The 15,967-nt window shown below is 44.1% G+C and overlaps 1 protein-coding gene across 1 annotated transcript; it reads left to right on the plus strand.

Annotated features, from left to right (window-relative positions):
• Nucleotides 1-246: 246 nt before the first annotated feature.
• Nucleotides 247-12,335, plus strand: LOC116599568 (membrane-spanning 4-domains subfamily A member 8-like). Its single transcript, XM_032359460.1, has 7 exons — nt 247-309; nt 1,036-1,258; nt 6,894-7,016; nt 9,237-9,296; nt 10,588-10,719; nt 11,889-12,002; nt 12,185-12,335. The coding sequence occupies exons 2-7, from the start codon at nt 1,040-1,042 to the stop codon at nt 12,287-12,289; spliced, it is 753 nt and encodes a 250-aa protein (XP_032215351.1). The 5' UTR covers nt 247-309; nt 1,036-1,039; the 3' UTR covers nt 12,290-12,335.
• The last annotated feature ends 3,632 nt before the right edge of the window (nt 12,336-15,967 follow it).

Genomic DNA, 15,967 nt, shown 5'->3' on the forward strand with positions numbered 1-15,967 from the left:
TCTTTCCTTGTCTCCCAGAGCATCAGACACAACCCTTTCTTCTCCACACAGATACCATTAAACATTTGCCCAATTGAATTGCATTCAGTTAGTTCCTTGGCCAAAACAGAAAGCAAATATAGACCGGGAAGCTGAGCTCTAAACAGCTGGTGACCTGGCCCCACCTAGAAGAAAATGAAAAGGACTTTGGCTCTTTCTGAACATATAACCTAACTCAGCCGCGTTTGCTCACTCTTTCAGGAAATCAGGTTGCCTACAGCAAAGAATTGGGAACAAGAACAAGAGAGCCTTAGCGGCTGGCAGAGCAAAGTGAGTATATACACTCTAATGGTTTTTATGAAGATTTTTCAGCCAAATGAGACATGATGAATCTGGGTGTGGGGTGCAGGATGTGGTAGGGTTTATTGCACAAACTTTTGTAGGGTCTGCTCCAAAAAATAGAAGAAATTTTAAAAACCAGACCAGAATTCGTAAGTAGCCTAGAAAATTGGCCACCCAGTAAATAAACATGCACTAGCAACAGGACTTCTCCTGAGGAGGAGGATCTCCACTTGACTAGTTTATGTGACTGAGACTTTAAGGAATTCAGGTCCACTCTCCTAGCCTCAGCTTCTTTATCTAGAAATTGAGAGAATTGGACTCAGTGTGCTCCAAGAGCCTCTCCACCTCCGAAGTTTTATAATCAGATGGTATTACTATGTGCACAATACCATGCTAGGTACTATGAGAGATTCAAAAATGGGAAAGACACAGCCCTTGCATTCTGGCAGAGTTTGGCTTCTTTGAGCCTTCATTTTCTCGCCTGTAAAGCCGGTCCGGTGTGAGGATGAAAAGATGTGTTTGTAAAGCCCTGACTGCCTGGCACTTCATAAGTGTCCCATAACTGGCACATCATAGTATCTCTAAAATGAGATTAACAAATGGCATTAATAAGTGGGTTAAGATGCTCAAGTGAGCTACTGGAAGCAAAAGGCCTTTTTTGGTGTAAACGTCAGTGCCTGTGTGAGAGACAAGTCTGTCACATTTGTGTTTCAGCAGCATGAATCCGATGGCTTCAGCAGGACCCATGGACAATTCCAGATTAGCGGTGGCACCCCACAACGGCTATCCTGTGACCCAACAAGGCATGTGTCAGGTGGCCCTGTCTCCAAGCAACCAGCCCCAAGTACACCTACTTCCTGTGAACCCACCGGGTTTGAAGCTACCTGGGAGTGAGCAGCCTGTCCAGAGAGCCTTCATGGAGGCCAAAACCTTAGGAGTAAGTGAAATTTTGCTCTGCAAGGACAGGTCACTGGCTGGCATCAGATGGGGGCTGGGGGTGGGGGGTGCTTGGAAATACAGAAACTCCAAATCCAGCAAGCAGGGTTGGAGCTGACCCAGGTTTGCTAAACTCGGGTCCACCAGAAATCTCAGCTGTGCAACATCACCAGGGTCTCAGTATGGGGCCTTGGATTCTGTGCCTTAGGCATTTTAAGAAAGAGGAAGAAAGGTAACAACAACCAAAAAAGCAGTAAACTTGAATGTTGGTCCTTTTTAAAATTCCATTTACATTAAATAATCAGAATAGCCAAATCCATATAAAGAGAAAGTAGATTAACAGTTGGGGATAGCCATGCCAAGGGGAGACTGAATGGGGGAAGGATGAGAGGTAAAAGGCATAGGGTTACCTTTCTTTATTCTTTATTTATATTCAATTTAGTTAACATACACTGTATTATTGGTTTCAGGGGTAGAGTTTAGACATTCATCTGTTGCAAATAACACCCAGTGCTCATTACATCACCTGCCTCCTTTATGCCTATCACTCAACTATCCCTTCCCCCCACCCATTCCCCCTCCAGCAACCCTCAGTTTGTTCCCTAGAGCTAAGCATCTCTAATGGTTTGCCTCCCTCTCTATTTTCATCTTATTTTATTCTTTTCCTTCCCATCCCCTGTAGTCATCTGTTTTGAATGTTGGTCCTTTTGCCAGTGTCCATGTTGATTCATGTGGCCTCTGGAAAGAAGTGGGCATACCAAACTTTAAGGTGGAGTCTAAACCCAGCATGTGGGGAAAAAAGCATCTTAGACAACCAGCAAAATAACAGTTCACGGTAGTTTTCCCCTAAAAGGCTGTCTTGGACAGGACCAAGAGAGGCCCACTTCATTGCATAGCTGAATGCTGACAATCACAGATTCCGACCCAGACCGCCTAAGCTCATGTCCTAGCTCCACCCCCACTTACTACTCATGGGAGTGTCATTTCATACAGACTGTATGGAGGGCACTTTGTGTCTTTCAAATTTACAAAAGACCCAATAATTCCATTTCTGAGCCTCTGTCCTGCAGATGCTGCCTGGGCACACAAGAAATGTGATGTGTAGGAGCTTAATTACTACAGCATGCTTTGTGATGACAACAGAATGGAAACAATAAAAATATCTATAAATATAATACTGGTTAAATAAATGTATCATTTTAAAGAAAGAATGTAGTATAGCTCCAAAGAGAACAAAGAATTTCTTTGTGTAATGATATGAACATACCCCAAGATATATCTTTGATGGTGGGTATTAAGGAGGGCACGTATTGCATGGAGCACTGGGTGTGGTGCAAAAACAATGAATACTGTTATGCTGAAAAGAAATTAAAAAAAAAAAAAGTAAGGGGCAGACATTGTGTACAGTCTATTACCATTTGTACAAATTTAAGGAAATAATATATTTGAATTTGCTGCCATATTTGTAGTATACACACACACCACACACATACATATATACATATATACATACATACATAATATATCTGTGTATATGAATATATGCCATTTGTGCAAGAGTATATCTATGTTACTTTCCTAGGACTGTCATAACAAAGTTCCACAAACTGGGTGGGTTATAACAACAGCAATGATCTCACAGTTCTGGAGGCCAAAATTTCACAATGAAGTAGTCCACAGGCCCATGCTCCCTATGAAGGCATTAAGGGAAGGTCTGTTCCAGGCCTTTCTCCCAACTTCTGGTATTTCCTTGGCTGGTGGCAGGACAACCCCAATCTTGGTACACAAGGAATTCCCCTGTGTGCTTGTGTGTCTCTTCATGTCATTCTTTCAAAGAACCAGCTTCTAGTTTTATTGATCTGTTCCACTGTTCTTTTGGTTTCTATTTTGTTGATTTCTGCTCTAATCTTTATTACTTCTCTTCTCCTGCTTTGTTTAGGCTTTATTTTCTGTTCTTTCTCCAACTCCTTTAGGTATAAGATTAGCTTGTATATTTGAGACTTTTCAAATTCCTTAAGAAAGACTTCTATTACTATATACTTCCTTCTTAGGACCGCCTTTGCCACATCCCAAAGGTTTTGAACAGTTGTGTTTTCATTTTAATTTGTTTCCATGAATTTTTTAAATTCTTCTTGAATTTCCTGGTTGATCCATTCATTTTTTAGTAGGGTGCTCTTTAACCTCCAAACATTTGAGTTCCTTCCAAATTTCCTCTTGTGATTGAGTTCAAATTTCAAAGTGTTGTGGTCTGAAAATATGCAGGGAATAATCCCAGTCTTTTGGTAACAATTGAGACCTGATTTGTGACCCAGTATATGATCTATTCTGGAGAATGTTCCATCTGCACTGGAGAAGAATGTGTATTCTCTTGCTTTAGGATGGAATGCTCTGTATTTATCTGTGAAGTCCACCTGGTCCAACGTGACATTCAAAGCCCTTGTTTCCTTGTTGATCTTCTGTCCATTACTGTGAGTGGGGTGTTGAAGTCCCCTACTATCATTATATTATTATCAGTGGGTTTCTTTAAGTTTGTTATTAATTGGTAGATACAATCAGCTGCTCCCAAGTTAGAAGTATAAATATTTATAATTGTTAGATCTTCTTGTTGGATAGACCTTTAAGTATGATATAGTATCCCTCTTCATCTCTTACTACATCCTTTGGTGTAAAATCTAATTTGTCGGATATAAGGATTGCTGCCCCAGTTTTCTTTTGATGTCCATTAGCATGATAAATCATCCTCCACCCCCTCACTTTCAATTTGGAGGTGACTTTAGGTCTAAAATGAGTGTCTTGTAGACACCATATGGATGGGTCTTGCTTTTTTATCCAATCTGATACTTTGTGTCTTGATTGGAGCATTTAGCCCATTTACATTCAGAGTAACTATTGAAAGATAACAATTTAGTGTCATTGTATTGCCTGTAAAGTCCCTGTTTCTGTATATTATCTCTGTTCCTTTCTGATCTATGTTACTTTTGGGGTCTCTCTTCATTTAAAGAATCCCCTTTAATTTTTCTTTCAGGGCTGGTTTTGTGGTCACAAATTCTTTTAGTTTCTCTTTGTCCTGGAAGCTCTTTATCTTTACTTTCATTCTGAATAATAGTATTGCTGGATAAAGTATTCTTGGCTGCATGTTTTTCTCATTTAGTACCCTGGATACATGATGACAGCCCTTCCTGACCTGCCAGGTCTCTGTGAATAGGTCTTCTGCCAGTCTAATTTTCCCACACTTGTACTTTAAGTACCTCTTATCTCAGACTGCTTTCAGGATTTTCTCTTTATGTCTGAAATTTGAAAACTTCACTATTGTATGTTGATCTATTTTTATTGATTTTGAAGGGAGTTCTCTGTGCCTCCTGGACTAAATACCTGTTTCCTTCCCCAGATTGCAAAAGTTCTCAGCTATGATTTCCCATAAGATAGCTTCCGCCCCTCTTTCTCTTTGTTCTCTGGGACACCAATAATTCTAATATTGTTTTACTTTGTGGTATCACTGATTTATCGAAGCCTCCATCATGGTCCATTAGTTGTTTTTCTCTCTTTTCCTCAGCTTCCTTCCTTTCCATTATTTTGTCTTCTACATCACGGACTCTCTCCTGCCTCATTTACCTAGCTGTTAGAACATCCATTTTAGACTGCATTTCAGTCAAAGCATTTTTAATTTTGGCCTGATACTTCTGCACTAAGAGATTCTCTAGTGTCTCTCATGCTTTTTTCAAGCCCAGATAGTAACTTTATAGTCATTATACTGAATTCTAGTTCTGACATTTTACTTATATCCATATCGATTAGATCTATGGCAGAGTATTACCTCTGATTCTTCCTTTTGTTGTGAATTTCCCCCTCTAGTCATTTTGTCCAGAGAAGAATAAATGAACAAGAGAACAAAATTAAAAATATCACAACGACCCCAGCAAAATACACACTAGACAAATCTGAAGAGATCAGAAACCTAGAAAGAAAAGAAAAAAGATGGGGGACAAATGTCCACAGCTGGACAAAACAGGGTGATCTACTTGGTACTGAGTGTATTTTGGTCTGTTTGTTATAGGCACTAAATCCCAAACTTGTGAAGAAAGCAAAACTGATATAGCTACAAAAAATAAAATTGAATACAGTGAAAGGAAGCCAAAAATGAAGAATATATCTATAAAATTAAATGTAGACATGAAAATTATAGAAATATTTAAAAACAAAGAGTCAATAGAACAAGAATCTAGTTGAAAAAGGAAAAAAAAAGAAAAAAGGAAAAGAATATTTTAAACTAAAAGACTAAAGATTCCTGAGAAAAAACCTCAAATTCTATATACTATTTTCCCCTAGGAAAAGAGTTTCTTAGTCCTGTGTGTTCTATAAACCTGGTATTCACCTGAGATTCTGCTTGTCTTCTGGGGGAGGTACCCATTGCACTGATTCTCGGATGTCTTTGCTTGGGCAGAATTGTGCCATCCCTTGCCAGGGAACCAGGCTCATTGTAAGCTGCTTGAGGTTGCTCTATGTGACTTTTGTTCCCTTAAGGTTTTTCATGCCATTTTAGAGGATGAAAAAAAAAAAAATGGTGGTGCCCCGAACTCCAGCCCTGGAGCTGAATGATCTCTGTCCCCACTCTCCAGGGCATCCTTAGGGGAAAGCAGTCAATCCCTTTTGTGTGTGCCAAACTCCATAGACTCCTGAAGGGCACACCTACACCAATCCTCCAAGGGGAGGAAGGGGGCCTCACTAAGGTCCTGCTACCTTCAGGGCCCCTGCTCCAGGAGCAGTTGTCTGGTCATGGCAGGGTCTCCCAGAAGTTGTTGCTTGCTGGGCCCTGGCTTGGAGAGCAGTCACCCAATCATGTCGTGGCTCAAGATCTATGGCAACACTGAGTTCAGAGACCACTCATGGGCTCACTGATTGTAGCCAGGATCCCACTCCAGTGCTTGGGAACTCTGCTGCTCTTGGGTACCCCCAGTCTTTCTGTAACTCTGCTGCTCTTGGGTATCCCCAGTCTTTCTGTAACCCTGGAGATCCTGAGACCACATGATCCCACCTAGAATTCTGCCCCACTTCACCACCTGAGCACCTTTCAGGTAGTGATGTCCCTTACAAGAGCAGACTTCTGGAAGTTCTGATCTTGTGCTCCACTGCGATATCACTTTCCCATAGCTGACTTACACAGGTTCTCTCCTCCTGCCATTTATCTTCCAATATATCCCCTCAGATTCGCTTCTCCATACTTCCCACCTTGCAAAAAGTGGTTGCTTTTTTATTTGTAGAATTGAACCAATTCTTTTCTTAGATCTCAGGTTGAATTCACAGGTGTTCAGAATGATTTGATAGATATCAGCTGAATTCAAGGTAGATGAAATGCAAGTCCCCCACTCTTCTGCCATCTTCCCTCTCCCTCCCAGGACCATCTTGTGGTATTGGTATATACACCTGTAAAGAACAAAGGAAAGTTATACACCAAAATGTAAGGGGGATGTTTTCTCTGAATATAAGGTAATTATGGATGTTTTATTTCATTTTTATATCCTTCATATGACTTTGTAGACTAGGAAAATGTAAGATTTATTAAAATTAAAAGGAGGTACAAAGGGGAGACGGGATCCCACCCCAGAAACAAAGGCTTCAGATTTTGGCTCTCCTGACAGGCTGCCCAGATCCTTATTGGCCTGATACACATTGGCCTCGGCTCCGTCATGGCCACCGTCGTCTCTGGGGGCTACACAGCTGTCTCACTCTTTGGAGGCTTTCCCTTCTGGGGAGGCATCTGGGTAAGTAATGAGTCACCCCACCAGGCGAGTGAATTCCCAGAAATTGCCAACACGCTCAGGGCCATCTTGTCAATTTGTGTGGCTTGTACTCCACAGCAGGTTCCCAGTCAAGAGAACAAGCAAGGTGTGAAGCTGGCCCAGGCCTTGCTTACCAGGCATGTTAGTTTGCTAGAGCTGCTGTGACCAACAGCACAGATTAGGTGGCCTACCCAACAGAAATGCATTCTCTCACAGTTTGGAGGCTGAAAGTCTAAGATCAAGGTGTCATCAGGGTTGTTTCTTCTGAGGCCTCTCTCCTTGGCTTGCAGACAACAGCCTTCTCCCTCTGTCTTCATGTGGTTTCAGTGTATCTGTGCCCTAATCCCCTCTTCACATGAAAACACCACTCATATTGAATTAGGGCCACCCTAATGATCTCACAGAGAATTAGTCACATCTTTAAAGGCCCCATCACCAAACATAGTCACATTCTGAAATACTGGCGGGTTAGGACTTCACCAGATTAATTTTGAGAGGACACAATTCAGCCATAACACCAAGTGACAGCCCAACAAGGTGCCATTCACCCAGAGGGGGCTCATTTTCTATTTGATTCACCCCAGGGATCAGGGAACTTTCTTCTCATTCACCAGTCCAGGGGTGGCACCTTTTTCCAATTCATACAACAGTGCCAACGTGTAAAAGGATGTATTGGTAATAGCCTTCAAGTGTTGTTCAACACAGGCCCACAGCCTGAGATCCAGGAAAAGAACACTTCCACCAATGGCTAAGAGTGACTACTGAGACACAGAACAGTCATTAAACAATGGGGACCCAACCTGGAGTCCACAGATGGGCTTCAGAGTCTCCATTCTGGCAAAATATTTGGTGTGTATTTTTTTTCCTGGAAAAGTCCATAGCTTTCATCAGATTCTCAGGGTGAGCTATGACTCCATAAAATGTTAAAAACCACAGATCCTTTCTCTTCTCCAATTTACTGTCTGTTTGATTCCTTTGCATTCTCCCTTAGTGTCCTCTAAGCTACACACGCGCAAACACACACACACTCTCTCTCTCTGTCTCTCTCCTTCCCCCCCCCCCCCCCCCCCCCGCCCCATGTCCTTCTCTCTGTTGTTACATAGTCTTTGTCTCTGGACTCACACACCTATCTATGATTCAAATACAACTTTTCTCATAAATAGCAAAACTCCAGAGTAACCTAGATAAGGAAAGTCCCCCCTTATCCTATGACATTTAAATCATTTAAATAAAATAGCCTAATGTTATCCCCCACCCTTGTGCCAACAAAACACCTGCAAAATGGCAAGGCTCATGTTCTTGGGAGGATCTTTCTCTGAGTACCTGCTCTTTCTTGTTTCCGTCTGGGTCTCATTTACTGAGGCTGTGATCCTCTTCTGCTGTGCATGGACCCAGAGTTGGAACTCAGCCCCTATTCCTCTCCCCCAGTGCTGCATCTGTATAACCCATTTTCATGGAGTTTGGGTCAATGGAGAGGCTAACACCATGGCCACAGAATGGCTTGCTATTGGGCATTAGATGCAACTGAGTACTGTTGCCCGGACATCTTCCTTTCTGCCAGGTTGACCAGCTCTCATGACCATCCCCCCTCCTTATATCTGCAGACAGTTTTGATCCCAGTTGCTGTTTTGACTCCAGGACTACGTATTCCCTAAAGATTATTAATGTCCTCTTCCAAAACAAAGACCCATCTCCTCTGGCATCTTAAAAGGACCCGAAGCGACCTCAGAAGGCCAGCCCCTAGTTCCCTTCCCTCCTTATCAAGTCTCTATATACTGAGGGGTTTAAGAATGAGATTTATTTTCCCACATACAGGAAAAAATACCATTCCCTTTAAAAGTCATAAGAAGCTAGAGTAACTTTTCATTGTAAAACTGTTTCCACCCCATGACACATGCATCTACCTTGAAAGGGAGGGTATGTAGGGTAAGGGTTAAGAACATAGGGTCTGGGGATGCCTTTAACTGCCTTCAACTCAGGTCATGAGCTCAGCGTCCTGGGATCCAGCCCTGAGTGGGCTCTCTGCTCAGCGGGGAGTCTGCCTCTCCTTCCCCTTCCGTCCTTCTTCCCTCCATGTTGACTTGAAGGCACCGGCACAGGAACCTAGTATGTATGAGAGAATGTGTGTGACCGGAATCCTGGGAGCTGGAAGATGGGACGCAATCTGGGGCATCTTTCTAAAACCCCCCTCTTCTGTACCAGTTCATTGTTTCAGGATCCCTCTCGGTGTCAGCAGAAAATCAGCCCCAATCTTCTTGCCTGGTAAGTCACCTCCTGACATAGGCTCTGCCAGCAGAGGCCTATAGGAGACACCCTCTGGGGAAAGGAAGGTCAATGTACAATCCCTCCCTCATCCCTACATCTAACCAGACTCAGGGCACTGATACATGTGCTCACTCATACTCACAGGCAGGACTACAAAAACCTGGCCAGAGTCATGATAGGAAGGAGCCCAGAGGATTCTGGGGAGGGAAGGCAACACAGCCACCTGAATTAAGGAAGAGATAGAGCAGTGTCCCTAAGAGGTGCCTACAGGAGGAGACACACAGCTCCTAGGGGTCCCAGCTCCACTCCAGCAGAGGAAGCACTGATAGGGCCTGTGGCACAGGGATTCCAGCCATTCCTGCGGGAAGCCAGGGGAAGCTCAACTACCTGCTTCCCGAAGAAATCCAGCCAAGTGAGCTCTGCTAATCACAGAAACAAGGTCCCCTAGGCACGGACCAAGAAAGTACCTTTGTTTCTCTCACAAGCAGGTTGTCTAGGGTGAACGGCCTCAGGATGGCCAGGTCCCTCTACCGCATGAGATCTATTTGAAAATCTCCAAAGGGAAGCTCTAAATTCTGGGCAGGTCCTTCTGCACCTGGCCCAGAATCATAGAGGATCAGAGCCTGTCATATCCCAAGACACAGGGGCTGAGCATCCTATCTGTCTCATATGGGATAAGCAGGTTGAGTGTTTCCCAAAGATTTGTCCTAGGGACACTTGTCCTATGCGACACTTGTCCCATGCAACACTCTGGGAAAATGAGTAGATAAATTGGGGAAAGCTCTATTTAGTAGTCCCCTTTCTGGAAGATCCACGATCCTGGGGTATCTGGGTGGCTCAGTTGGTTAAGTGACTGCCTTCAGCTCGGGTCATGATCCCAGAGTCCCAGGATCAAGTCCCACATCAGGCTCCCTGCTCAGCAGGGAGTATGCTTCTCCCTCTGACCCACCCCCATGCTTGTGTTCTCTCTCTCTCTCTCAAATAATGAATTAAATAAATAAATAATAAACAAAATATAAATAAATAAATAAAAATGAAATTTTAAAAAAGATCCATAATCCTTGTTAAAGGCTCTGACAAGTCCTGCAGCAAAGACCTATTTAACTTAGTTCAGCCCAGCTTTTTTCCAACGTTAATTTGCCTGCACACTTTTTTGTATAGAACAACTCTTTCCTTGCTACAGAACTAAAGCTCTAGGGATTCAAATTAAGAAGCACTTGTTGAGTCTCTATTCATCTCAACTACAATAATTTTCCTCTTTTACCCTGACCCTCTGTGTGTTCTTCAGCTGAAAGGCAGCTTGGGCTTGAACATCATCAGTGCAATCTGTTCTGTGGTTGGAATCATACTCTGCATCACGGATCTGGGTCTCATCCCATCTTACTCTGTCTCTTATCCCCACAATTATACCTGGGGTGTGGTGAGTACCCCTCTAAACCAATGTTCTTCTGAGTTCAGAGTTAGCTAGGTTTACCAAATTATTAGAAGGCCCAAAACCAAACTTCTTCACCTAGCACTGTAGAAAAAAAATCAGAACAGAGTGTAAAGTCCCTGACCTATGGCTTTATTGCTGTGTTACTTTAAGCATGTGACTTTTCTTAGTCTTAGTTTCTACCTTTATAAAACAGTACCTACCTATGACATTATTGGCAAAATTAAATGCAATTATAACACGCAGATGCCTCCCACTGCACCCCTGCTTGTGACTGTGGACAAGGGGTCAGCAAAGGTTTTTTGTAAATGTTCAGAGAATAAATATTTAAGGATTTGCAGGCCCTCTGGTTTCTGTTACAACTACTCATCCCTCTCCTGTATTGGGAGAGCAGCCATCGGAAATAGGTATCTGCCTTCAACTCCAGCCCTGAGTTGGATCCCAGTGAGTATATGCAGTGAGCATGGCAGTTTTCTGATAAATCTTTATTTATGAAAATAGGCAACAGCCAGGATTTGGCCCATGGACAATAATGTACCAACCTATGCTGACCCGCAGAAATATAATGTGAGCTGCATGTCTGATTTTAAATATTCTAGTTGCCACCTTAAAAAAAAGAAGAAGCAAGTGAAATTAACTTTAATAATATATCTTATTTAACCCAATATATCCAAAATGTCATTTCAACACACAATCCGTGTTAAAAAAAAAAAAATGATCAGTTTGATATTTTGCATTTTGGGTACTCGATCTTTGAAATCCTGTGTGTCACGCACATCTCACTTTGGGACTAACCACCTCCCCAATGCACAACAGCCACACGAGACTCATGACCCTGGGACTGACAAGAGGGCACAGCACAGACAAGTCCTTGTCCACTCGGTCCCTCCATCTGTCCGGCAACCCATCTTCTCCTTCCCAGTCACGTGACAGAGATGTTTTCCTAAAGGATGACTACCCTTCCCCTTAGAGGAGTACCAGTAGTGTTAAAGTAACAATTCTTTTATGAACACACTTGACCCTCACAAAAACCTGGTGAGACGAGGTTAGAGGACTTCCTCAAAGCCATAGAGACAGCCCACCGCAGAGCCACACTTGAAGCCAGACCTTGGACGCCTAAACTAGCCCTCCTAACAACCCATTCCCTGTGGTTCCAGAGCCCTGGCGTGGCTATTTCCAGTGTGATGCTCATCTTCTGCCTCCTGGAGTTCTGCATAACCTGTGTTTCTTCCCACTTTGGCTGCCAACTGGTCTGCTCTCAACAAAACTACGTGAGTCCAAAGGCTCCTCAGTGGGCTGGAAGGTGCCCCAAAGAGGGTGGAGTCTAGAGGGATCGCCATGCTTCCCCTTCCTGCCCAGGAGCAGAAGTCTCGCAGGGTGTAAAGGCCTCCGTGCCTGCCTGGTCCTTCTTGCACCCTTACTAGGGCACCTCCTGTGCACCTGTGTTTTCCAGGTGGGCGTGGTCCTCCCGAATGTCTCTGTGGCAAACCCAGGGGTCATCCCAGAACCAGTGAACTTGCCACCGACTTCTTCCAACCAGTTCCAGGGCTCCAGATAAGCAAAGCCAAAGCTTCTAGAAGCATCTTTCGAAGAGACAGAAAGACCTCCCCTTTCTGGGCTTCTGAAACCCAGGATCCTCCTTCCTTGACAATCTGAAACCCAGGATCCTCCTTCCTTGACAATCTAAGGAAAATGTTTCTCTACCTTCATGCATCCTGACTTCATTCAATTCGGCATGGAAAACCTTGCATTTCCTCTATTTAAAAGGAGACAGAAATTTAAAGTGGCTTTTAACAAAGAGATCCTCCCTAGGGCATTTGCACCTGGGGCTTTGTGTGCTTACCTGTGTGAGCTCATGGGTTGGAAGACCCAATGTCTAGACAACCCAACCTTCCTTCTCTCAATCATTCGTTCATTGATTAAATATGTACTGAGCCATGAGAGCCTATGGACTCTGAAAAACAACCTGAGGGTTTTGAAGGGGCAGGGGGTGGGAGGTTGGGGGATCCAGGTGGTGGGTATTATGGAGGGCACGGATTGCATGGAGCTCTGGGTGTGGTGCATAAACAATGAATTCTGTTACACTGAAAAGAAATATAAAAAAATGTACTGAGCATTTGATATGTTCTAGGAAAGTTAACAGTGGAGAACACAACAAATTCCCTGACTTCTAGGAACTTTTGGCCTCATAGGACAATTAGGCAAGCAATTTTCTCTAACACGGGGCAGAATATGAGGACTCACAGAGAGAGAACAGAAAAGGATATGATTTATTCTAATGGTGATGGGGAAAGTAGAGAACAACCCTGGTTAAAGAAGCAACATTTGAGTGGGGCATTAAAGGAGGTTTTTCTGTGCAATAAAGAACCACCCTGTTGGGGAGTTCTTGGGAGAGAGTGAGTCATCCACTAACAGGATTAATCATATATGCTGTTACCAATGATGTAGCAGTATTTGTGAATACACATTGTCTTAAGAGAAGGTATTTCCCCAAGTTATGAAGCTAATATATCTTAATTTATAAAAGGATAGAGACTTATTCAAAGAGAAATGGCTATGTCTATAACTTCGAGGTCTACCCATTAATTTAAATATTGTTATACATGATGGCAACTGGCTTCAAGAAGGTTATATGCTGGCAACAATCTCTGACATCCAGGTGCCATCTAATTTCCCTTCGCTACAAAAGCCCTGCAAGGATTCCTTGTTGTTGTTATCACTAAATACAGAACATGATTTTACTCTTGTAAATATGTTTAGCCGCTGACTTTATCCAAGATGTTTCTTCTAAATGGCTTGCTGTTTAGAGTCCCATCTCCTGCATCTGCACGGTCTCTGACCAGCAATCCTCTGCATGCCTATCAGCTGGTCGGGTATGGCTGAGGTTCTAAGACCACAGGTGGGTTTTCATTTGCTAGAACTGAATAGGTCTTGGGAAATCATGGACAATAAAAATGTAATGTGGGATATGTAGTACCCTGGTTTTAGACCAGCCCTTCAGTCATCTGTTCTGTAAGCTGAGATATTCATATGTTGGGCTCCCCAAAATGGACAGGCCTAGTGGGACCACCCTTGGAAGTTAGAGGGACAGAGCAAGTCTTGCTTCCACCCTCTTCCTTAGTCCTTCCTCTCACTGCCCCCATCTGATTCCACACCTTCTCACTTCACAGAACTCAAACCCTCAACTACAATGTCCCACTTGGTGTTCAGAGTCTCCTTCCAGACTAGTCCAACCTGTGAGTTAGCTCAGACACCCCTGATGAGTCCCACGTGCTACCATATGGGTCATCTCGGAGACTGTATCTGCTCACACACCTGGTGTTTCTCGGGATAGATGACATCTGCCACCTGCCACCTGAAATCACTCTGGGGCTTGTTGCAATGGAGTACCTTTCCTATCCTACCACCTGCCCTGTTTGTCCTGGGTGCTAGACCCATCATTCCAGATGGCCCCTTCACCAGCCTGAAGAACAGCTCACTGCCTCCTGTGGGCAGCAAAGGTTGTCCTTGCTCTGTGCCATTCCACAAACTATTCATCCGCACGACTCCACTCACTCCCAGCCTCCCTAGAACAGTGGAGCATAGACACCGGAAGAGACCCTGGAGAGTTAGCACCATCAGCCCAGCCAGGAGCACAAACAGGACTAGAACCAATATTCCAGATGGTCCATCCAAGGCTCCTTGCAGAAGCAGGGACGCATCATTGGACAAAAGGGTGAATTACAGTCACCTGTAATCTGACCCCTGAGCTGCCACCACACTCCTGGCTTTCTTTCCCAACTCCCCAACCAGTGACAATTTTGCTGTCACCAGATTCACCAGTACCCTCCAGTAGCTCTGTTTCCATGCTCATCCTACTTGCTTCTCTGTAGGAATTAACCCAACAAACCACTCTCTCCTTAAACCACTAGGCTAGTTCTGCACTGGCTTCTCCAGATGCTCTCCTTGTTCTCCGATGTGAGCTCCTCTCTCTCCCCGTGCGCCTTGAGCACTGCTCTCTAATAAGGCACTACCCTTGGCCCCTTCTCTCAGCTCAGGTACTCAAGCTTATCTCCTGGGAGCTTGAGATTCTAATCTTGAGGGAGATGGAGCGTCAAATGTGCTAATCCATGCAGAAAGGGCTCTACAGTGTTTATACTGCTTTCCGGTCAGGCCTTGAGTCCCCGGGCTTGTCATTCCCCGGTTGGGGAATTCTTATGAAAAAGGTCATTCAATGTCCTAGTTGATATGCCTGCCCCCATCTCCTCCTTCAGCAAGTTCAATGGCCACTTTCACAGGGAAGCTGTCTTGGGTTCCCATGGCCACGAACATCCAAGGAAAGGCAGGCCTGTGGTGGGAGCAGGAGAGATGTGTACAGTGTGACCTGGCAGTGGTGATGCTCAGGGTTTAACCTTGAGAACTTTTTTTTTTTTTTTGACTGAAAAAAAAAAATCTGATTTTTGTGTTACAGTTGGAAAAAAAAAAAAAAATAGAAGTGTGGCTATGTGTCCCAGTAGCAAATTCTCACTTGCAACATTTACAGCTCCCCTCAACAACCTAAATAATTTTAGGACATTCCACTGGTGAGGGATGCTCAGTCTTTGGAAGGTGCATTACAATGTCAGTAGGTGTGTCATGACAAGGAAAGACCTGCTCCCCCAGGACCCCAGCCCCAGTGTCAGGCTAAAGCCCATACTTTCTGGACTTTTCCTTCCCAGGACTCTTGCTACCCACAGTTTACACCATTCATATGGGGTCTGTCTTCCTGAGTATAGACTGAATATCTTCAGCAGCTCCTAGCTCTCTGGCCAGGCTCATGATAAGACTTAGCACCGATCAGCTGTCACCGAACACTTCCTAGAATGAAAAGTATCCTCTTGCTTCTGGGAATGAATCCCTTACATACCCACTCGCTCAATCATCCTGTGATAGGAAGTACCTGCTTTATGCCAGGGGCTGTCCCATTCTGCACAGTGATGAGTGGAGCAGATGTAGTTCCTGCCCTTCTGGAGAGCACATGCCTGAGTGCGTGACAGGCAAGTCACACGGTCAGTTAAGTGATGGGGGTGCAAACATGGTGTTCATCTAGACATTCCTGGGAAAGGGGAAGAGGGCAGGTCCTGAATAGAAGTCCCCTCTAAAGAGGAGATGTGAAGAGTAAGAATAACGAGCCACACAGAAAGCGAAGTCAAAACCAATCCAGGCAGAGAGAAGAAGCCATGCAAAGCCCGTGCGGGAAGGAGCCTGGAGTGTCCGG

This window comes from Mustela erminea, chromosome 9 (genome assembly GCF_009829155.1).
Source record: "Mustela erminea isolate mMusErm1 chromosome 9, mMusErm1.Pri, whole genome shotgun sequence".
NCBI lineage: Eukaryota > Metazoa > Chordata > Mammalia > Carnivora > Mustelidae > Mustela > Mustela erminea.